The sequence below is a fragment of the Pseudorca crassidens genome, chromosome 17 (genome assembly GCF_039906515.1).
Source record: "Pseudorca crassidens isolate mPseCra1 chromosome 17, mPseCra1.hap1, whole genome shotgun sequence".
NCBI classification, from domain to species: Eukaryota; Metazoa; Chordata; class Mammalia; order Artiodactyla; family Delphinidae; genus Pseudorca; species Pseudorca crassidens.
Genome location: NC_090312.1, coordinates 47,711,741 through 47,736,612, shown reverse-complemented (window position 1 = coordinate 47,736,612; position 24,872 = coordinate 47,711,741). Strand labels below are relative to the sequence as shown.

At 37.9% G+C, this 24,872-nt stretch overlaps 1 protein-coding gene across 5 annotated transcripts; it reads right to left on the bottom strand.

Moving 5' to 3' along the window:
- Positions 1-928: 928 nt before the first annotated feature.
- Positions 929-23,737, bottom strand: LOC137210193 (receptor-interacting serine/threonine-protein kinase 2-like). 5 transcript variants are annotated; one of them, XM_067711820.1, is made up of 8 exons: positions 23,350-23,490; positions 21,499-21,580; positions 19,805-19,925; positions 18,504-18,657; positions 15,707-15,862; positions 7,686-7,843; positions 6,555-6,604; positions 3,307-5,715 (listed from the first exon to the last, which is right to left on the bottom strand). In XM_067711820.1, exons 3-8 carry the CDS (start codon positions 19,897-19,899, stop codon positions 5,549-5,551), a joined length of 780 nt encoding a protein of 259 aa, XP_067567921.1. In that variant the 5' UTR covers positions 19,900-19,925; positions 21,499-21,580; positions 23,350-23,490; the 3' UTR covers positions 3,307-5,548. The 5 variants fall into 5 exon arrangements, with proteins under 5 accessions (XP_067567923.1, XP_067567921.1, XP_067567922.1 ...); XM_067711821.1 differs by lacking the exon at positions 19,805-19,925 and having other exon boundaries at positions 3,308-5,715; XM_067711822.1 differs by lacking the exons at positions 3,307-5,715; positions 19,805-19,925; positions 21,499-21,580 and adding an exon at positions 929-1,122 and having other exon boundaries at positions 6,555-6,606; positions 23,350-23,737.
- Between the last annotated feature and the right edge of the window lie 1,135 nt (positions 23,738-24,872).

Here is a 24,872-nt window from a genome sequence, read left to right as displayed (position 1 = left end):
GTAAGATGGGGAGATCACCTTCCTCCCCACAGATACACCAGAAATACATCTACACGTGGAACAACTCCTACAGAACACCTACTGAACGCTGGCAGAAGACCTCAGACCTCCCAAAAGGCAAGAAACCCCCCACGTACCTGGGTAGGGCACAAGAAAAAAGAATAAACAGAGACAAAAGGATAGGAACGGGACCTGCACCAGTGGGAGGGAGCTGTGAAGGAGGAGAGGTTTCCACACACTAGGAAGCCCCTTCGAGGGCAGAGACTGTGGGTGGTGGAGGGGGAAACCTTCGGAGCCACGGAGGAGAGCACAGCAACAGGGGTGCGCGGGGCAAAGTGGAGAGATTCCCGCACAGATCGGTGCCGACTGGCACTAACCAGCCCGAGAGGTTTGTCTTCTCCCCCACCGGGCTGGGTGGGGCTGGGAGCTGAGGCTCGGGCTTTGGTCGGAGCGCAGGGAGAGGACTGGGTTTGGCTGCGTGAACACAGCCTGCAAGGATTTAGTGCGCCACGGCTGGCCTGGAGGGAGTCTGGGGAAAAGTCTGGAGCTGCCGAAGAGGCAAGAGATTTTTTTCTTCCCTCTTTGTTTCCTGCTGCGGGGATTAAGAGCGCTGCTTAAAGGAGCTCCAGAGACGGGCGTGAACCGCGGATGAAAGCGCAGAACCCAGAGACGGGCATGAGACGCTAAGGCTGCTGCTGCCGCCACCAAGAAGCCTGTGTGTGAGCACAGGTCACTATCCACACCCCTCTTCCGGGGAGCCTGTGCAGCCCGCCACTGCCAGGTTCCCGGGATCCAGGGACAACTTCCCGGGAGAACGCACGGCGCGCCTCAGGCTGGTGCAACGTCACGTCGGCCTGTGGCGCCACAGGCTCGCCCTGCCCTCAGTGCCCCTCCCTCCCCCCGGCCTGAGAGAGCCAGAGCCCCCGAATCAGCTCCTCCTTTAACCCCGTCCTGTCTGAGCGAAGAACAGATGCCCTCCGGCGACCTACATGTAGAGGCGGGGCCAAATCCAAACCTGAGCCCCTGGGAGCTGTGAGAACAAAGAAGAGAAAGGGATATCTCTCCCAGCAGCCTCAGAAGCAGCGGATTAAAGCTCCACAATCAACTTGATGTACCCTGCATCTGTGGAATACATGAATAGACAACGAATCATCCCAAATTGAGGAGGTGGACTTTGAGAGCAAGATTTATCATTTTTTCCCCTTTACCTCTTTTTCTGAGTGTGTATGTGTATGCTTCTCTGTGAGATTTTGCCTGTATAGCTTTGCTTCCACCATTTGCCCTAGGGTTCTATCCGTCTGTTTTTTTTTTTAAATTTTATTCTTAATAATTACTTTTTATTTTAATAACTTTATTTTATTTTACTTTATCTTCATTCTTTGTTTCCTTCCTTCCCTCCTTTAGACAACCAATCATCCCAAATTCAGGAGGTGGACTTTGAGAGCATGATTTATGATTTTTTCCACTTTTCCTCTTTTTGTGAGTGTGTATGTGTATGCTTCTGTGTGAGATTTTGTCTGTATAGCTTTGCTTCCACCATTTCTCCTAGGGTTCTATCCGTCCGTTTTTTTCTCTCTTAATAATTTTTTTTATTTTAATAACTTTATTATATTTTATCTTATTTTATTTCATTTTTATCTTCTTTCTTTTTTCTTCCTTTCTTCCTTCCTTCCTCCCTCCCTCCCTCCTTTTTTTGTACTGCTACTAATTCTTTCTTTCTAATTTTTCTCCCTTTTCTTGTGAGCCGTGTGGATGAAAGGCTCTTGGTGCTGCAGCCAGGAGTCAGTGCTGTGCCTCTGAGGTGGGAGAGCCAACTTCAGGACACTGGTCCACAAGAGACCTCCCAGCTCCACATAATATCACATGGCAAAAATCTCCCAGAGATCTCCATCTGAACACCAGCACCCAGCTTCACTCAATGACTACCAAGCTACAGTGCTGGACATTCTATGCCAAACAACTAGCAAGACACGAACACAACCCCACCCATTAGCACAGAGGCTGCCTCAAATAATAATGAGTCCACAGACACCCCAAAACACACCACCGGACGTGGACCTGCCCACCAGAAAGACAAGATCCAGCCTCATCCACCAGAACACAGGCACTAGTCCCCATACAACCATACAACCAAGCAATTCCACTCAGGTAGTTACCTGAGAGAAATGAAAACATATATGTTCACACACAGACTTGCACATGAACAGTCATAGCAGCATGATTCATAATAGCCAATGAGTAGAAACAATCATAATTACCACTATTACTACAATAATATATGGACCTGTTGCTTAATGGAGAGGCCAGGGCTCTAGATATAAAACTGAGCATCACTAACATATACATGGTATAAAAGCCATGATCTGGTCTGGATCATCTAGGGGGAAAGTACAGATGGCAAACAGTAAAGGACCCATATTAGAGCTCTGAGGCATTCCAACAGTTAGAAATTGAGCAGAGGAAGAAAAAAAGAGGTAGAGGAAGAGAGGATAATAGGGAGTATGGTCTCTTGTGTCTTGGAAGGTATCAGAGGGAACGTTTCAAGGAAGGAAGAGTCAGCCATATCTAATCTGCTGAGAGGCCAATTTAAGATAAGCAGTATTTTCCAAAATTGCCATCCTTGGTAACTTGAACAAATGCAGCTTTAGTGGAGATATGAAAACAGAAGACTGATGGAAGTTTGTTAAAAATTGAATTAGAGGTAAAGAAGTAGAGACAATAAGTATGGACAATTCCTACAAGGTGTTTAGATCTAAATGGGAGTAGAAAAATGAGGTGGTAGCTGAAGGACGATATGGGGTCAAGAATTTTTTTCCTATATAAAGACAGGATATAATAATAGCATAGATCTGTATGACAGATGAACGATCCAGTAGACAGGCAGAGATTGGCAATGCAAGAGCAGAGAGAGAATATAAAGAACAGAATGCTGGAGAGAGTAAGGGAATGGCATCCAGAGCACAAGTAATACTGTTTACAATTGTATAAGAACACTTTTTTCCCACTGTAAAAGAGATAAAGCAGGAAAGACACGTCAAGTACAACTAAGTTTATAGATCTGGTAGTGGAACTACGAGGGAGTTCTCTCTCATGGTTTCTACTTTCTCAATGCTCAAAAGAAATACAGAACATAGGGTGTAGGAGGTTTAAGAAGGGAAGATAAGGTACAATATGCATTACCCCTGTCTTGTCTTCCTAAGTTCAGAATCTATTAAGAAAAGCCACACAATAATGAGAGATGATGATCAAAACATCACCTTTGTTACTGATAAAGCTAATTGGAATCTGTCTCTTTTTAGATCTGTAGCATATGGGCTTAGTAACACTTTGTCCCTTCAGTTGACAGTTTTACTCACTCAGCTACAGGCCTCACCTGCTTCCATATGGGGAAGCATAAAATGTGTGCATCCTTTAGACAAGCTTACTTCTAAAAGGAGGAGAAAACTGAGAAGGGACTAGATAAGTACGCTTGCTTTTTCTCTAAAACTAACAAATGAGGAGGAGGAGTGCTGAGGGGCAGATAGGACTAGAAATGTTCCTCCCATGCTTTCCTTCTTAGGGATTGAAATGGAATTTCATCTTCACTTTGGAAACATGAAGTATGGGACTTACGCATCTCCTACAGTAGTACAAGATGATCATCTAAGTCTGTAATTCGCAAACTTTTGGGTCTCAGAACTCTTCAAAATTATTAAGAGCTTTTGTATATGTTGGTCATATCTATTGATATTTACTACATTAGATTAAAACAGAAAATTTTAACACATCAGAGTATATGAAAACACATTCCATTATCCGTTGGAGCAATATCATCATACTTAATTTAGTCTCTGGAAAGATTTTTCCAGAGGATGAGCGTAAAAAGGGAAAATAATACCTTAATATTTATTATTTTGAAAAGTTTTGATTTTGTGAACCACTTAGAAAAGTCTCAGGAACCAACCCCACCTCCAGAGGTCCCTGCACCACAACTTAAGAACAGGTGATATATGAGAATGGAATAGTAGATGTATTTGAGAAACATAACAGAATTGCTAAGTAGAGTTTAGTGCCTAGTTTTAGCCATTAATTTAAAGAGAAACCAATGAATTCCATTTCTGGCCAAGATGAAGAAACAAGGACCAATTCACCCTCCTGCCTTAAGCAACCATTAGCCAGACAAAATGCATGAAACAGTGGTTTTCAAGACACTAGATATCAGGCAACAAAGGACAGTGATCTCTAAGTGATAGGAAACAACTGAGGTCAGCCTTATGACAGCCTGACTACCCAAGCTAACTGCCTTGGGAGAGTTTCCAGCTATACTACAGGGTAGAGAAGTAAGGCGGGGCCCAGAGGAAGCTCAGAGTTGAAGAGACAGGGCTGGGAGTTAGGGTAGACGGAGGCAGATAGAGTTTATAGGACAGAGCACCAAAGAGGAGAAGTACACAGAGAACTCCAGAGATCCGCAGAGCACTCCTCTCAAATATTCAGCAGCACTGATCAATGCAGGATGTAGAAGTAAGTAAGCCAAAAGCCATTGTTCTGCAATGAACAATAGGGAAAAACCAGGAAGTTTGTAGAGAAGTACTGCCTAATGGCATGATCTTCAGAAGAGCTAGAGTCTTTAGGGAATGGAGAAGAAATTATAGTTTGGAAGTGGCACTGGGGACAAAGGAGATATGTATTGGGATGGCCAAAAAGTTCGTACAGGTTTTTGTAAGATCTTATAGAAGAAGCCAAACAAACTTTTTGGCCAAGCCAATACATACACACATATATGTACATATATATACACATACACACACACACACACACACACACACACACACACACACCCTATTACATGGTTCTGGGAGATAAGAGATAAGATGTTAATCCATTATTATAGCAACTTTTGATTTTTTTAAAATACAATGCTGATGAGCACTAGACATAAGTTTTGAATGGAAAATATATTTGGTTTTCTTTTTTTAGTTGGAAAGATGATTCCCAGTCTACAGCTTGTCTTTTCATTTTCTATAGCATCTTCTGAAGTGTAAAATTTTTCAATTTTTTTGAAGTTCAATTATCAAAGAATTTTTTTAATAGGTCTTGTTTCTGATGTCATATATAAGAGCTCTTTGCTTAACCCAAGATCATGAAGATTTTCTTCTATGTTTACATTTAGGTGATGATTCATTCTACTTCTGAAATAAATCTTAATTCTATCTGATTTTTCGATCTCCAGGATTGGTCTGGAAATTCTACTCTTGCCCTTCTCCAATCAATTTTATACATAGCAGTGAGTGATATCTCCTAAACTTAAATTTAATCATGTTATTTCCCTGAAAAACTCACTTTAATGGCTTTCCATTGTACTTGGAATAAATTTCTAACCTTTTTATGATAATAGTCAACAGCCTCTCCTTACCACTTCAATCTCATCTCATAAAATAAAAACAACTTTGAATTAGAAAAAAAAAAACTTTGAGCTTGTCAGCTAACTTTCGTAGTTGTTCAAGGAATATTTTATTTACAGCGTATTTATTATTTTTGTAATTCAAAAGGCCCAGATTAAAACTGTACACTAACTTAAGAAAGACGGTCTTTCATCTGGATTTTGTGCCCATCCACTTTCTATTAGAGAGATCATAAGTGCTCGATGAGGTATATCAAATGGCAAACTTTCTTCATTAGTGTCAGGTCGATGTCCTTGTGACACACTATACATAATCTGCAAAGGATTGGTGACTTCTGTCAAAACAAATATATTTCATTCATTAGAAATATATTATGATTTAATATATTAAATACATTCTAAAGCCAACCAAATGAACATGAGGGAATCTTAAAATCTTAGGAATAATTCATTACTTCCCTTTCTGTCAAAGGAATGTTTAGATCCCAGCTATTGCCAGACTTGCTGCCTCTCGTGGGAGGAGTTTATATCTTCACCTCTTTAATTCTGGGCTTGGCCATGTGATTTGATTTGGCCAATGGAGTATTAAGAGAGCAGAGTAAAACAGAGCTCAGCAGAGCTGAGCAGAACCTAGCAGAGCCAAGAAGGGCCATAGCAACTAATAACCCAACGTGAATGAAAAATAAATATTTAGTTTGTAAACTACTGAGATTCTGAGGTTGTTACACAGCAAACTGACCTAAATGAATCTCAAAATAAAGAAAGAGACAATATTATCAGAAAATTTTAAAAGTATTCTTCAGTATTTGCTGGTCTTTAGAAGAAGCACTACTGAAATTTTCATACAAATGATTTTATAGCTGGAATGAATCTTAGAAATAAGAATTCAAAATTCTTATTTTGCAGATAAAAAAATGAGGACTTAAGAGATTTAGTGGCTTATAATAGAGTTAATTACTATCAGAACAAGAAGAATCTACACATTTTTCTGATCCTTAATCCAGTACTTTCCATCATACAGTGGATTCACAATGACAAATTGTTGTTTTTCTAGTGTGTTTTCCACAAAATGACTGTTAGGCAGATTTAAAATAAGTGATCTTTATTCAGATAGTTCTGAGTATGACTTACCAATATGATGTCACCTAGAATAAGGAAGTCAAAGTACACTTACCTTCAAAAGGCTGTTTTCTAGATAAGACTTCCCATGTGATAACTGCATAGCTCTTTAAGATAAAAATATACATATAGTACTTTATAAACTATTCATAATAAACTAAAATGGTACTGATTTTAAAAGCTGACTGTGAGATACCATTTTTTAAAGTAATAATGTAGTGAAATGCTGCTTAAAGAATCACTATATAGAACCAAGATGATGAATATTCATATACAGTTTTGTTTTGAAAGGGAATTAATTCAATTTGAAAAATTAGGAAATTACTGTAATAAGAACTTGAAGTTATAGGCAAGGATAACTTGTGGATGATTCTTTAACACCTAGATAAGCTATGCCCTTTAATTACATGATTCTATTATTCACACAAAATAAAGAGCAATAAAAAAGGCTGTCTCATGTAGCCCTATTCTATTGACTCTTTTTCTGGTGTAAGTACTGTCTCTTTTGGTAGTGTTAAATGTTAACTGCACTGTTTCCCTCCTCCTATCAAGGTCACATATGATAAAAACCCTTGAATATTATAAATTGATAGGACAACAAGATATGCTTTAATAATTTTTAAGGATGTAAAAGTAGCTTAAGGCGAGGCATCAGGACTTCCCTGGTGGCGCAGTGGTTAAGACTCCATGCTCCCAATGCAGGGGGTACGAGTTTGATCCCTGGTCAGAGAACCAGATCCCACATGCATTCTGCAACTGAGGAGCCTGCATGCTGCAACCCAGGAGCCCACGTGCCGCAACTAAGGAGCCCACCGCCGCAACCAAATAAATAAGTAAATAAATATTAAAAAAAAAAAAGTAAGGCATCTTTATTTTCACATTTTTAATTTTTAATTTTTTTTTTTTTGGCTGCACCACACAGCTTGTGGGATCTCAGTTCCCTGACCAGGGACTGAACCTGGGCCACGGCAGTGAAAACCGGGATCCTAACCACTAGGCCACCAGGGAACTCCCAAAGCAAGGCATCTTTAATATGAAAAACATTAACCACTGTCTCTAATTTATTTTCACCACACTTATGAGAGAAGCATAAAAATCATACTTTTAAAATGTAGCTTCAAAATTCGGATTGATTAATCTTGTTTTTTAGACAAGGTTAACTCTGAGCAAAAGTAACATGCTGTACCTGTATATATCATGCTTGATAGTAGCCCTTGATTTTTGTCCAGGTTCGTAGTTTTCAGGTGGCATATAGATAATTGTCCCTCCTTCTGGTGCAGATTTACTACTTCGTGATTGTGAGAAGGACATCATGCGCCATTTTGATAAGCCAAGATCTGCAATCTGGAAGGGAAAAGAGTAATTGAGTTTTTAAATTTTCTCTTTAAAAAAATTCAAGAATTGTTTTTGTTTATATTTATTATATTTAGACATGAGACCAGAGTAAATGCTATATGTATTAATATTTTATTTCTATAATAGTCTATTAGTTTCTTAACAAATTGGATTCCATAGTGCTGAACCCAACAACTCTAAAAGCAATATAAACTGACTTGAAGTTCAGCATAATATTACAAATTTTAAAAGAGACTAAGTTTTGAAAACTTAAACAGGAGTATTTTTGCCTTTTATTCTGAATGAGTATATACACTGCACTTTTTGTGACAAGTAGCTTTATATCATGTGCTTTCAAAATTTACCTATACCTCACAAAACTGCTAAACTAGTCACATCTAATACGATTGTCACTGGGTATTGTTTACAACTCAGGTTTATATGTTCTTATTTATAATGTGCTAAAAATAGTATCCTTAAAGTTTGAAATAAGTAAAATTCCAATATAGTATAACTCATTATTATATGATTTATGCCTACCACTAAAAGAATATCTGTTAACAATAGTATAATTAGCATATAAAACATATTTATGTCCATGACAAGGACTGCCTAAAGCATTATCACTGACAAACATTCTGTACTTTTGATATGTCCTTTACAGTTTTACTTCACTTGTAAATTTTGTGCAGATACTATCAATACACAATATCTTATAACTAAGTATCTGAAACGTTCCAATGTTTTTTTTTAAAAGGGAGACAAAAATGTAAGAACAGAAACAATATTTAGTGAACAAAAGAGTATAGGAAAACTCTGAAGACATTTAATTTAAATCACTTAGGTCTTCACAAGGCACAATTTAGGAGTCAACAGAGTGGAATGAGCTCTATCCAGCACACCATTTGTGGTTCAATCATTTAACTCTTAAAATGTTCACTAGCTTTAAGAGAAGAAATAAGTTATTTAGTGTTTAGATGAATTTGAGATTAAAAAAAATTATGGCCCCACTCCAAAAAGGGAGGGGGTAGCCTATATGAATCTTTCATACAGTATCATAATAAAAGGGTAAGTCTAAGAAAAATAATTAGAAAAGACCAAGAGGAAACATGGTGCCACTACATGAAGATAAGCTGGATTGATTTCTAAAGGCAATATAATATGTGTTCTGGAACATGGGTTCTAGAGCCTTGATTACTTAGATTTACATTCCACTTCTACCCCTTAATTAGCTGTGCAACCTTGGACAAGTTTTCTAATTTCTCTGTGCCTCAGATTACCCATCTTTAAACTGGGGATAATAACATAACACAGGGTTGTACTGAGGATATTAAACTAGTTATTCTAAGTGAAGCACTCAGAACAGTATCTGACACATAGTAAATGACCCCTGTGTGTTAGTATTATTAATGTTTTGTACATGGGAATAAGCCTCTAAAGATTGCTCTCATTCATACAATACTAATAAGCACAGTACATAGTTTCAGGGCCTTTAATACACTTTGAGGTGGTATTAAGACTCTGGGGAAGCGAATATCCTACTTACTTCTACTTGCCACTACAAACTCTTATTCCTCCCACTCATTCTCTAAAAGCAAAAAAAGTACTCCAGCTGCACATCTGCTAGGATAATAAGCATTACTATGAGAAGCAAAGTTTACTTCTGTGCCACAGTGAGAAATGTTAAAAAAAAAACAAAAACTGGGATGTGGTCCATCTTATACCTGACCCACAAATTGCAAACTACTGGGCTAAATACTGGTTTGAATACAGTGCTGGAGAAAATGTATTCTGAGCTTGCTTCCTTATGTGCTCCTTTCACTTCACCTAAGGTCTTCATCTATGTTCTTAAATCTCACCTAGAAAACTTAATCAGAATTCCCTTTATCAGCTAATTTAGTTTGGCTTTCACATGGAACCATATTTGTCCCCCTTCTCTATTGCAAACACCATATACCAAAGACACGATTCATTAAATCTGGATCTTCCAGAGAAGAAAAAAAAGTGAAGAATATGATGAGAGGAATACAAGTTCCATGATTTCTTGAGGGTCCTGGTATCATTCAGCAATGAAGACAGAGGATAGGAACTTTTCTATTCTATACAAGATCTTAACATGCATTTCAAAGGTAAAGGTTCTTTTTAGCTAAAAAAGATGATAAAAGCAACAAGAATTTACTGTATTAGCACAGGAAACTATATTTAGTATCTCAAAATAACCTATAAAGGAAAATAATCTGAAAAATATATAAAACTGAATCACTTTGCTGTACACCTGAAACTAACATAATATTGTAAATCAACTATACTTCAATTTAAAAAAAGATTAAAAAACTAGAGGAAATTAAAACACACTATTCATAAAAATCATCCATAATCTTATTACCCTACCAGAATAGCTATTTTCATTTATATAATACTATCCATGTCTGTAAATTTATAAAGTTATCAGTAAGAAGCTATGAGGAATAACTTTAAGTATTCTTAGAAGTTCCACACATGATGGACAGAATAGCTGAGAAATCAAACATGGTACATATAAACATTTATTTCAAATAAGCCTACCACAGGTTCATTTGTATTTAAGGTGCACTAATTGATACTGACCAGCAGATAAACAAATTGAATGTATTCTTTTTAAAGTAGAAAAGTCCTGGTTGATCTTAATTGGTAGTATATGTTTTTCTTTTAGATACTATGTTTCTGGTTAGCATTCCAGTATAAAAATTTACTTCAAAAAACTGTAGCAAGGTGTGTTTCCATTTAATTTCATTAAGTATTTTAAAAGATTTTTTGCACTTCATTTAAAGGCCCTTCCAAGAAGATAGGTAGATCAGGTAACTGTTACTTTTTCATGAGTCACTGGTAAACTGTGACTTTTAAGGGACATTTATAAAATAAAAAGTAGAGACACACAGGATGCATATAAAAGAGTATCATAATTTATAAGAATAGTATTAGAAAGGTCACAGTTTTGTATGTGTTAAAGCTAATAAAAGTTAAAAAAAAAACACAAAGCCAAACTATTTTAAATTCTATTTATTTCAAAGAAAGACCATGGCTACCCTACTGATCAATGAAAAAGAGAAAGTAGGGATCATCATCACCTATTACTTTGCTTCTGTTTTCTGTATCAAGAATAGTTTCTGGACTGAGATGAAGAAAATAAAGTCCAAGGAGGTTGAAAAGTTTATAAAGGACAAATCTCAGGTCATTTTACATATACTTCAGGTTTAGTTAGAATACTCGCGAATACCTCCATGGTGATGGAGAGGTATTACAGGATACGAGAAAAGCAAATGTCATTCTGATTTTTAAGAAGGGAAAATAATATTGATTTTGCAAATCTATATATTGGCAGAGACTACCCTTAATCCCAGGTTTAAAAATGTAATGAAAGGGTTACTTTATGAGTAATTGATAAAAGAGCCAGAAAGAACTAATGAAAAATTATATTAGCCCAGTGATCAATTTCAGACCTCATGCGACATATCCCAAGTACTTGGGATGTCTAGCACAACACTGTTGCTCCACAAATACTTAATAAAGGAATGACAGACTTCATTTCCTTTTTTGTCAGTAGGACTACTGTCAAAGAGTAAATGTTAAAACAGTTTGTATATTATAAAACATTCTGAGGTACTTTAATAATATCCTTGACTATTAAATTATCAGACCTATCGGGTATATATAGAAGATCTGGAATTCATTCATTTGTTCATTCAACAACTACTTATTGAATGCTTCTATACGGCATATGCTAAGCAGGTGGCAGTGAATAAAACAGACTACATTTTAGTCTTTGTGAAGCTTATTATATTATAATTGGGGAAGACGGTCAATAAACATATTAATAAAAAATGTTTTGTAAGATGGTGAAAAATACTATGGAGAAGCATTAATCAAGGTATGAGGATACAGAGGAACTAGGCGGGTTGTCAGGGAAAGCCACTCTGATAATGAGGAAGAAAAGGAAAGGGAGTAAGTCATGAGTATGTAACAAGGAAGAATAAATCTGACTCCATATTGGATCTGTTTCTTTTACTGTAACCTTCGTATTCTATTGCTTTTGCTACAAGTTAAGAATGTTGCCTATAGCCTGAAATATACAAGACAGCCCATTCTCAAGGCTCTGACCTTTAAGGGTATAACACTTTTCTATTCATACAGAGATAAAAAGTTACAGAACAGACAATTACATTTGTCTTGTTGGACGTTTACAGGAACATCAAGATCTGACCTACATGGACTGCTGCAAGAACAAAGGAGTCCAAGAAATTTGCAACAAGCAACCACACCCTCTCCCCTTTTAGTCTGAATTCTAGCTGGGGTAAGGTGGTTCTTTGGGACACTAGTCCACCATCTTCTTGGTCTACCGGCTTTCTGAATAAAGTTGCTATTCCTTGCCCCAACACCTCATCTGTTGATTTACTGGCCCTGTCCTACAGTGAGCAGTATGAACTTGGACTTGGTAACAAGGACACCTGGGAAAGCAGTCAAGCAAGGACTTTTGTAATATTCTAATGGAAAAAAATGGAGAAATATGGGCTGTATAACAGCTCTTTTAGGAGTATTCCAAACAAAATGAATGCTTATTCTCCAAAAGCCCTAATTAATAAAAGGATTGATATTGACTTGAAAGGAGGTTTTCAGACCATGTTGTGTAGCTCTGATTTGAGCTCTGTACTGCTTAATAGTTAATCATGACTTGAAGATACAAAAAAGCAGCTAATTAAATTTGAAGATGACACAAAGCTGGAGGACAAAGTTAAAAATCCTTGGGCTACAGAAAAAACATTCAAAAAGGTCTTAAGAGCTGAAGTTATCACCCAAATCTAACAAGATAAACTTTGATGATGTCCAGAAAATATCCTGTGAAGTACATGACAAGGAGACATGACTTAAGTAACAATACATTAAAAAAAAAGAAAGAAAGAAAACCTCTCAGTGTTTTTTGTTGACACTGAGCCCAACTTGAATGTTGTTATAGGACTGCCCCCCAAAAGACGAATTAGTAAGGAACTATGAATACGAAGTAAAGTATTTAAGGACGATTCTACATTTATCACACCACATCAAGGGTGTAACTGACCAGGACCCTATGAGGCCTTCCTGGGACAGACCTCCCTCCACATATCTACTGCTTTAGCTCCTCTCTAAAGTACCTAGATAATAGTATCTGATGCATATTTCCTGAGTTTTTCAGATGCTAAAACCACCAACAAATGGAAGAAATTAACTACTTGATGATCATGGGCACGTAATCCCCAGACCTTCTAGCACCTAAGGATTGACCACCATCAACCAATCAGAGAATTTGTGCAAGAGCTGACCACATACCCAAGGTGTGTCCCTTCCTCACCTTGCCTTTAAAAATGCTTTGCTGAAACCCTTTGGGTAGTTAGGGTTTTTTCAGCATGAGCTACCTCTTCTCCTTCCTTGGCCCTGCAATAAACCTTTCTCTGCTCCAAACTCTGACATTTTGGTTTGTTTGACCTCACTAATGTATTGGCCACACAAACTTGTGTTAGGTATATATGGGTATTTGGATTCGTTTTGAGGATCAAAATTTAAGAGAGATTTAAACACAGATGCATCTAGATAGCACCTGGGATTAAAACCTATGTAATAAGGAAATTGGCTGAAGAAACTAAAGATGTGTATAAGGGAAAAGTGTACGTGAGAAGTAAGGGGATTATAGCTAACTTCAAATCTCAGAAGGACTGTCAGGTGGAAATAAAATTGGACTTTGAACTCACTTTATCACTAGGACCGATGAGTGGAAGCAACAGAGAAGGAGTTTTGACTGATCGTATAAAAAAATGTCACAGTCATTCAGTTACGGAGCTTAAACACTCTCTTGTCACAGGGTAACTGCCTTGGGAGATGAGGGATTGTTGTAGTGAGGATTCAGAGGACCAGCTGATTAGGGGACTAGAATAGGTCACTTCTACCTGTATGGTTCTATAACTGATGGAATAGATTTGTCTCTTTTTTTTAAGTAGTATTGAGGCAGCAGCTTGCTTCTCTCTTCCTTTTCCTTCCATTTTATTCTAGGCAGAGGGAGTGCCTTCAATAAAGGTTTATTTTTTCACTTAACTTTTCTCACACTTTTTATATTTATTTTTCTATTGTTCCAACTTCCTTATTACTTATTTGAACATTTTTGGATACTTATAATAATCTTCAATTATGTACATTATTTGAAGTGTAGCAAAATACTATGTAAAAATAAAGTGAGTTACATTTAGTATTAATTTCTCAGCAACTACTTTTTATTTGCTGTCTTCAGTTACATATAGGGTAACTGAAATCACTACTGCTCTGGTGCCTTTAGGTATCTAAATCTTATGCTTTATGCAAAAAATTAATTCAAAACAGATCACAGATTTAAATGTAAAACATAAATCTATGGAACTTTTAGAAGATAACATAGAAGTAAATCTGCAATACCTGTGGCTTCGTGAAGAGTGCTTAGACATGACAGCAAAAGCATGATCATAAAAGAAATAGATTACAACTTCTGCTCTGTGAAAGACCCTGTTAAAAGGATGAAAAGAACAAACTTTGGATTGGCAGAAAAATTTTGCAAACTACATATCTGATTAAGGACTTGTATCTAAAAAATATACAGAACTCTTAAAACCCAATAGTATAAAAGCAAAGAATCCAACTAGAAAATGGTCTTAAGATATGAAGAGATGTTTCACTGAAAAGGATATAGAGATGGCAAATAAATAAATAACAATATTCAACATTATAGGAAAATGAAAATTAAGACCATGGTGCTGTATCACTATACATCTATTAGAATGCTAGAATAAAAAACTATGATAATACCAAATGCTGGTGAGGGTGCAGAAAAGCTGGGTTTTTCATACATTGCTGGTGGAATATACGACGGCACAGCCACTGTGGCAAGTAGCTAGGTAGTTTCTTAAAAAGCTAAACATATGCTTACCATATGACCAAGCAGTTACACTCTTGGGCATTCATCTAGGAGGAATGAAAACTTACGTTTGTTCAAAAAGTTGCACAGGACTGTTCATAGGAGCTTTATTGTAATTGCCAAAGACTAAAAATAACCAAAATATCTCTCAACAGCTGAATGGTTAAACAACTTTTGTACACCCATACCATGGAATACTATTCACCAGTGAAAAAGGAACCAACTGTTGACACAAGCAACAACTTAAATGGATCTCAAAGGCATTATGCTAAGTGAACAAAGCAGTCTCACAATATCACACACTGTATGATTCCATTCATATAGTATTCTCGAAATGACAAAATTATAGAGATGGAAGACAGGTTAGTGGTTGACAGTAGTTAGGTATGATGGAGGGGAGAAGGTATGACTATAAAGGGGTAGCATAAGTGATATCTTTCTTGTGACAGAGTAGTGCTATATCTTGATTGCTGTGGTGGTTACACAAATTTACACATGATAAAGTGATACAGAACTATATACATGCATTGTACCAATGCCAAATTCCTGGTCCTGAAATAGTACTATAATTATATGTGATGTAACCACTGGCAGAAATTGGGTGAAGGGTACATGGGACTCCTTTGTATTATCTTTGCAACCATCTATGAATCTATAATAATTTCAAAATGAAAAGTTAACAAAGGTATAATCGACAATTTAAATTAAGAACAGAATGACTGTATTTTGAACCATAATTTTACCAATGTCTGTAGTCTAGGAATAACTAACTCACTGCAGCAGGAAGAAGTGGCACTGAATTAGGGGCTATGGAAAAGGCAGAGGTATTAAATTGGTAAGATAGAAGAAATAACTAAAAAGTCTTTAAAACTATTAAACACAAGGATGCAGATAAGCTTTTTTTTTTTAAAAAAAGTAACTACCTTAACGTGAAATTCATTATCCAATAAGATATTCTGAGTCTTCAGGTCATGATGAAGTAGAGGAGGATTCATATTGTGCAGGTAATTTACACTGAGTGCAATTTCATGCAGAATACGAAATCCTAATGGCCAAGGAACATCAGGATATTCATTTTTCTTCATATATGTGGAAAGAAACAAAACTAAAATTAGTGGCCAAATTTATTTCCACTTAGAAAATGAAATATTCCATGAGGAAATATAGTATTAAACTAAATATCTGGTATAACTAAATTCAGGGCAAAAAATACTCATTTTGTTATATTATCAATTTGACGTTATTTAACATCCTTGTATCTTACTTTCCTCAATTATTAGAGAAAATAATGACTTTACAGTACTGATATTTCCTTTTAGTTTATACTGGTAATGCAACTACATGGTATGGGGGCTTTCTTCAGTTGAGACAGTTTTAAATTATTTTTTATCTGTATAATACCCAGACATGTATTTATACTCATACCCACCTTCCCATTCTATGGCTTCTTATCAAATAACTTGTGCCCATGAATGTGTACACACACACACACACACACACACACACACACACACACACACACAAATTTGTTTCTATTCAAAATTTATATTTTAAATTTCCTATTAATATAAAACCATACTTGATTACGATGATAACCACTGCATCAATTAAAATTATGACCATAATATATTTACTTACTAAGCATTAATACTTCATATTTTTAAATCATATATTTACTTGCATTTCAGCTTGAAAAATTAGCATTTGGGAGTTTTGCTTTTGTGAAGGAGACAAAAATCATCTTCATTTCTAAGTATATATAACATAGAAACATTAAAAATGTAATGTTTTCTATTTCCTGGTACTTACAAGTGACAGTCATCTGAACTTTCTTAAATGTTTTCTGAACATAAAAGTTTTAATACAGCTTCCCAGGAGAATGAACATACTCAGAAAAATTAGATAATTTGGGAATATCCAACTATGAATCATCAGGGACCATGCCACTGGGTACATTTTACTAAATAATATGAAAAAGTATGCTTCCACTGAGCTCAACACTGTTCTTAAGAATTTTTTTTCTGCAGATGGGTCAGCTTATAGTTCATTGATTAACTAACTTGGCAGGGGAGTGGCTCAAAATACTTGTCTTTACATAGTATTTTGATTTTTTTCATCAATCTTTTGTGAGGTTGGGGGAACGTGCTTCAAGATAAATCCTGACCTAATAATACAGGACACCAAAAGAAACACAAAACACAAATGTTCAACATTACTTCCTCTTGTATACACAGATTCCCATCCCCTTGAGTAACTGAATCTTTTAATCTTTAAAAAGGTAACTTTTTCTGAAAATTATATAGTTTAAAGAAGTAACAAGGCCTCTCTGCAGTATAGTGCTATATGGAAGCTTTTGATCATGGAGAGGAAGGTAGATGAGTGCTCACTATGTATTTTATGATTCCTTCCAGGAGTCAGCAATCCCCCTGTAGGAGGCTCTAGAATTTCTAATGGGCTCCAAATTTGGGTACCAGAGCATCTACTGTGGTGCTGGGGTATGGGAAGACAACATTAGAATTTATGCTTATACTCATTTAACAAAAGGAAACTGTGTTTAATTAGTATTTGTATCTTACTTGCTGTGTTGGTTACACAAATCTTATACACTGACACTAGTTACTTTACTCTGCCCTTGTTTCAGATGGTCCTGTCACAAACAGAATGTGTTGTATCCCGAAATAAAGAGGAAGTCACTCCATGAGTGGTGACAGTGGCACCCATTCTCTCTTGTTTGCTTATAGATCACTGTGATGTATCAGAATTTAGGAGTGTTCAGTGACTAGATTTTACAGATTATGTTACTACTCAGTTTTAACTAAAGCACCCCTCACAAAAGAGACCGAGTTCTTTAAAAATATTTCTTGACAGAAACTGCAGGCTAGAGATAATCTTAGTAACATGAGAGCAAGCAAACAACAATAGATGGATACACATATTTTGAGAATGAGGACACCCCCCACAACTGGGCCATATTTGTTTACTGATGGGATTCACAATTAAAGCCAGATAACTGATACCTTGGGAAAAAGGTACATGGCTCATGCCATTGTCTATTATTGGAAAAGCTCATGTATTTGATACTCAGATTTATTTGGTCTATTAATTCAGAACTTTATGAACTGGTATTATTAACATTTAATTTGAACCCTACATTGTCTTTAACATAAAATGAAATCTGGCTTAAACTAACAATAAATTGTATGGTGTGCAGAGTTTATCTTTTCTCTCTCCTGTTCCTCTCTTACATATATATACATGTGGATATTCGAATTCAATGTAAACCTCAGGAACAGTAACCTAAGCAAAATAATCTAGGTCACTTAGAATGCAGGGTCTGACTCCACAGTATTTTTTTTTTTTTTTTGCGGTACCCGGGCCTTTCACCGTTGCGGCTCTCCCGTTGCGGAGCACAGGCTCCCGACGCGCAGGCTCAGCCGCCATGGCTCACGGGCCCAGCCGCTCCGCGGCATGTGGGATCCTCCCGGACCGGGGCACGAACCCATGTCCCCTGCATCCGCAGGCGGACTCTCAACCACTGTGCCACCAGGGAAGCCCCACAGTAGTTTTAACAACACAAAAGAAGCCATAAATGGTGAAGTTTTTCATTATTCTTATTTTGATTCATCTATATATCCCCAAATAATCTGATCATTTGTAAAACGAAAGTACTATATAGGTTGAATAACAGAATTATAACGACTGAAAATGTATAATACTTACCCTATGTAGGAGTTCATTTAATGACCCATTTGGCATGTATTCAGTAACTATTCCCCAAAATTCAGGCTCATTGCAAACTCCCAAAATTGGAAGACTGTAACTAAATCTAGCTTTGTGTAAAATTTCAGCTTCTCTTAAGACATCATTTCTTTCACTAAAGAAAGAAAATGTATAATTATTTCAAAGTAAGGAAAAATACACAATTATCAAGCCCATAAATATTAATTAATCCTGGATTTTTTCATTCATTAGCTTTTGACCTCATGTAAATTATGCAGCTTCTCTTAGTTTCTTCGTGTTTAAAGTTGGGATAATATCTACCCTATATATTCCATAGGTCTGTTTAGAGACCAAAATACCTGTATAAGCCACTGACAGAAAAAAGTGCTACATACAGATTATTATTGTACTCTTCTCAGGAAAGGGAAAGAATACCATGTTTAAGTTTATAAAGTCTACATTAGAATGATAGGTGCTTGAACTAATTACATTAAGTTTATGTTGTATTAAAATGATCAAATTTGATTAGACTATTATATTAAATTTTATGGTTGCATACCATGTAAAAATTTTCTAAATATCCTGAATATTAAAACACTTAAATGTTGTAGATTTTAATGACTAGATGATAATAGTTGCATAAGGGTCAATAATGCTTAGAAATTATATACTGGAACACAGGAAAAGGACACTGAGAACAGGTAAATGCTTAGAATGGATCCCTGGGCTAACTCTGGATCCCAGGTTCATTTGATTTTTCATTCATAAAACAAATAAATATTGAACATTTATTATGAATAAAGAACTGTGCTCAGCATTATGGAGACTAGTAAGTTTAAAAAAACCAAAAAACAAAACACATAGTCTGTGACCTCAAACTGTCCAGAAATCTTTTTAAGAAAAATAAGTACTCACTGTGGTCTTGATTTACACTTCTCCAATGATTAGTGATGTTGAGCACCTTTTCATATACCTATTGGTCACTTGTATGTCTTTGGATGTGTTAATTATATTGATATTGGTAATTATTCCATGATGATGTATATGTATAGCAAATAATCATGTTTTGCACTTTAAATATATACGATTATATTTGTCAATTATTCCTCAATAAAGTTAAAAAATAAGAAAAGCAAAAAAAGAAAACCAAATACTTAAAATATAAGGCAGAATATGATAAGCGCCATCAAAAACAAGTAAATAAGCACGCAAATAAATAAATAAATATAGGGAGCTCAGAGAACTAGTAAATCTGGGCTAAGGGAGTTGCTACAGCCTTTAGAGAGAGATGTCAACAGTACCTTAAGGATGGATAGAATTTCAACCACTGGAAAAAGGGCATCCAAGATATGTGGTCCCTCCCCAAGATGGGAGAGATTTTGCCTTTCTTTTTCATCTGTGTCTCTGGATCTGGAACAGTACCTGGCACACAGAATTTGTCTAATAGATGTGTATCAAATGAACTCAAGGAAGTTAAAGTACAGGCTATATCTGGAAAATGACAAATTGTTTAATATGAATCAGGATGTGTAACAGCGTGTGTAAAGGGAGTGAAGGTGAATAGGGTAGGGTAGGGCCTCATCTCAGAGCCTTAAAGCCAGGTGAGAGCATTTACACTTGATTTGGTAGTCACTGAGTTGTGACTACAGGTTATTGAGCACAGGAGTGACAGGAGTGGAACAAACTTTTAGGATGATTAACTTGGCAGCAAGGTGTAGGATCAGCAGAAGGAGGTAGAGTTTGAAAGCCAGGTATTAGAAGATTATAATACTAGTTAAGATGTGAAGCAATGAGAGTCTGAAACTATAAAGGTTGCAGTGTAAATAGAAAGAAAAACACTAGCTGAATAGAATACCCAGGCTCTGGTGGCTGACTGATTGACCTGATTGACTAAGGGAGGTATATACATATATATATGTGTATATGTGTGTGTATGTATGTGTGTGTATACGTATGTGTGTGTGTACATATATATGAAGGGAACTGCATTTGTCACCAATTTTTTTCCATGGACGATTTGGTATTGGTAGCAGCAGTAATAGAAAGAGAACTGTCTCTAGGAGAAGCTTATTAGGTAAACAATGATGATTAGTTGGTGCTTAAACCACCCAAACTCTTGATGAATGGCTGCCGAAATAAGAAAAGCAACAGACATTCCAGACCAGACTATGAAGCCTCCTTTAAAAACAAACAATAAGCAAAATAAAGCAAAAACATCTTAGTCATCTATGTTTTGAAGAGGTAATATACTTACGTGTTTCAAAATTCAAGAATTACAAGAATGCATAAAAGAGTTTCTCTTCTTCTCCCTGCTCTTCAGCCACTTAATATCCCAACTGTGAGGCAACCCATTTTACCAGTTTGTGAGACCTGCTTTAATTAAATTTATATTTCCTAAGCTGAAACAGGTCTGTATTTGCCTCATGAAATGTAGGTCAACAAGACAGTTATTGAGTAGCACCTTTGCTGGGAAGGTTCCTGGATACTCTGAGAAAGAATTATAGAGAGGGCATGCTAGGGGATATCTTATTGATACTTAATGTACTAATTCCCCCTCCCATGAAGAGTATGATGCATTCTTCCTTCTCTTGTGATCCTATTATTTGTTGGCCACTTTACTACAGTTGGTTTCATTATCCCTACTTTATATATGAGAGCACGAAGGCTCACATAAATTAATAATTTCTATTGGTCATGCCAACAATAAGTGGCAGATTTGGAGTCAGATTTGAATTGCAATTGTGGGACGCTAAAGCCTTTGTTTTTTCCATTCACTGCTTAATCAGAGAAGAAAAATTCTTGAAGTCAGATTTCAGGAAGAATGAGTGGGAAAACAGAAAAAGCCAACACAGTTTAAAACTAGGTTTTTATATTAAAAAAATAAAAATGTAAAACAGCTTTTACAGACATATTACCAAAATTACCCATAACAAATTTCAGTTACAAAACAGTTACACTGTTTACACAAGGTATTTGAACAACCTATCAGACTCACCTATTCATAAGGCGTTGGGAGATTGCTGGGGAAGGTCCTCTCATGGGCAGAAGTCAGGTTACAGAGAATAATTCACCAATCACTAAAATAAGAACATGTTACAGCACATAAACTTAGTTTTCTTTTGTGATCTCAAAGAACAATGCAAACATTATCCACACCAGAGCCCAAGAAGTACATGTATCTGTTATTCCCACTTCATAAGTGAGGACATAAGACACCCTGTGAGTCAACTGCAGAGCCCAGTCCTATGCTCAGACTACATAAATACAGCTAATGTTAACATTCTAGGAAACAAGTGGAAGAAAAAATGTGATGCAGTAATGCCAGAGTGTTGCACTGGTCCTTATGGCGTCTTTGACGGCAGAATTAATTTCCTACCCGATTTAGTGAAGAATTTTAGATTATGAAATTGTTAATGAGCACGAGAGGGAACTCCCTTCATTTCTTGGCCCCAAATGGCACAAAACTTAGATAAATTAAAATCTTGAGAAACAGCATCCAAAATGGGAGGATCAATCTCCTTTAAAATACCTAAGGAGTCCATCAGTGCTAGATTTCCACATATTTTAATAGTTGATTCTAAAATACATCTACCCTCTCTAATCAACCACCACCCTTCAAAGTTGACTACATACACATAATTTCCCAGTAATCGCTCCACAGAATTCAAGACCCAGGGTAAATATACCCTGTATATCACTAAATCAGGATTATGGTACACAAGAAGCGGGAACAATTTCTAGAGGTGTCTCAAACTTACTGTGAGATCTAGTCCATCCAAGCCTGATAGCAAGAGAGCAAGTAAAAGCCACAGGCAGATGAAAGTCAATACCATTAGCAGGACTGAAGCTGAGGAATTTATCTGCTGTTGGATACTGACAGCCTCTAGCTAATCAGGCATCTAGCATGATGTATTTTCACTTTAGATATAGGGGGAGGAGAGGAGAATGTTGCAGTCATGGATGTTAACTCACTAAGAATTGAATGCAGGGCCTAGTTAAATTCCTATTGGAAGGAAAATACACAAGACTAGTGACTAGACTCACTGGTTAATATATACGGTTGAAAGGTTTTTCTGGAAACAGGAACTAATCTAGCCTTCCCTTGAAATCTGGACATTGCACTAAACTTGGTCCAGGATGGGAGAGACATTCAAAAGTTTGGGTCATTTAACAGCTTTCTGATTTCAGTTTATTGTTAGCAAAAATAATACAAGTTTCCTCTAGAGACAGGCTTCCTTCCCTGTGACGGTAAGAGGAGAAACTAAATTGAGTTTGATATCTAAACTTTCATGCCTACATGTGTAAACCAAAAACAACAAAAAGCCCAAACCAAAACGTCCCAGACTCTACAGCAGTGCTGTTCAATAAAAATATAATGTGAACCACATATACAATTTGAAATTTTCTAATAGCCACTTTTAAAAAAAGTTAATAGCCACCTATGGCTAAGAGCTACCTATTGGGCAGTGCAGCCCTAGAATTCGACTTCAAAAAAGAAAAAAAAAAGGGAAAAACAAAGCAAACAGAACCCAACTTCAATAAAGAGGACGTTTAGAGTTGGGCTGTGATTGCTGATTTTTGGTGTCTGGAGAAAGGAGGCCCAGGAGTAAGAAAAAAAGGAGAGGGCAGTGAAAAGAAGCGTGATTGCTGCATCTCCAGAGAAGCCTGCTCTCCCCACCATGTTAGCCCAAGCGTTGAACGGCTGCCTAGAGGTGACGAGGTGTCCGGCCGATCCCAAGTGGTCACCGTCGCTTGGGCTTCAGAGCCCGCTTGCCGGGGGTTAGAGCCAGTGGGGTGGGGAACGCAGATTTCGGGGCTCCGCGGTGGAGCCGCCAGGGCGCCCTACCTGTCGAGCAGCGGGCTGTGAATGTGCAGGTGTTTCACGGCCACCCGAACGCGCCAGTCTGCGTGGCGGGCAGAAGACACGGTGCCGGACGCGCCGCGGCTCAGGTAGCGCAAGTCGGCGAGCTTGTGGTACGGGATGGTGGGCAGGACGCTGCAGATGGCCTCCTCGTTCATGGTAGCGGGTGGCGCGGGCACTCAAGCAGCCGATCGATTCCGGAAGTGCCAGCCGCTCCCGCGGCTCCACCCCCTGCGCGAGCCGGGTCGGCAGGCCCTACAGCCTGCCGGACATTAGGGCACGAGGCCGTCCATTCTCCGCGCAGCGCACGCCAAGCCGCTGCTTATCCGGAGCCGGAGCGGACTCTTCTCTTCTAGAGACTGGTCAACTCTGCGGCGGCGGGGCGCACAGGGGAGGAGCTTCCTCTCTCCGACCTGGCCCTCCCAGGCGCTGCCAGCCACCCGAGCCCGCCTTTCGGAGCTCCTCCCTCCCCAGACTTCTCACGCGACGTCAGCGGCGGATGCCGAGGCGGGGATGAGGGCCACTGGCCCGCGATCCTCCCAGCAAGGCTCCGGCCTCGGCCTCAGGCCCGAGATCTCCGCCTTGTGGCGACCAGACGACGTGTGCCACACCGGCGGGGCTCGGGCGGGGGCTTGGGAGTGGGGAAGTGAGCCAGGGGCGCTCAATTTGTCTTCTCTCCCCGCAACCCACAAGGTTGGAAAGGTTTTCTTGTGGGGAAATTTCCTCTCCGCAGCTTCACACTCAGTCAGCGGACCCTCCCACCCAGGAGGAATCTCCCCTGGTCCCATCGGCGCGTCTTCCGGGAGTCGCCAAACACCAGACAGAGGTAGCGGGGTGGGTGTGGCAGCTGCCATTTCCTGCGCGGAAAGCCCTTTGAGGACGTGCGGTGGTGACTTACTAGGGCTCCGCGCTTCTCAGCCCGGTGAGTCAGGTAGGGGTGTAGATTCACTTGCTTATCTGGACTCCAGTCTAACCTCACTTGCAACTACTTCAGTCGTGTGGGGGTGGCTGATAAGCCCTGTCAGAGTTTAATCCTGTCTAAACGTTCAGATGTTTAGTTCCTGTTGAGTGCTTCTCTACTAGGGACCTATTTTTCTGACTTTTTTTTTTCTCTCCTGACGTCCATAATTACAGACAGAGATTGAAAAGTAACCTTGAGAGAGTCCCTCCCTTGATTCCAGGTAAGACTGCAAACATTTCTTTCTTATAGATCTGGGAAGAATGCGGTGTTTAATGCCAACCAAAAAAGACTGCAAAGATCTTTTTACCTTAAACAAACACTTTTCTACACCTGAAATGGCTATTTTGCAAAGTGTGGTGCAAATACTATACACAATGCCAAGTCCATGCTAGGCATTTAATGAATTCTAAAGCAAAAGTAATAGGGAATGCCTGACTTCAATCAGGGATTTCTGCCTACAGAAAATCAGTGCTTCCTGTATTTTTGTATTGCCTGAAATGAGAGTAGCAGTGTTACATTTTACAATAAATGGAAGCTGTAATGAAAG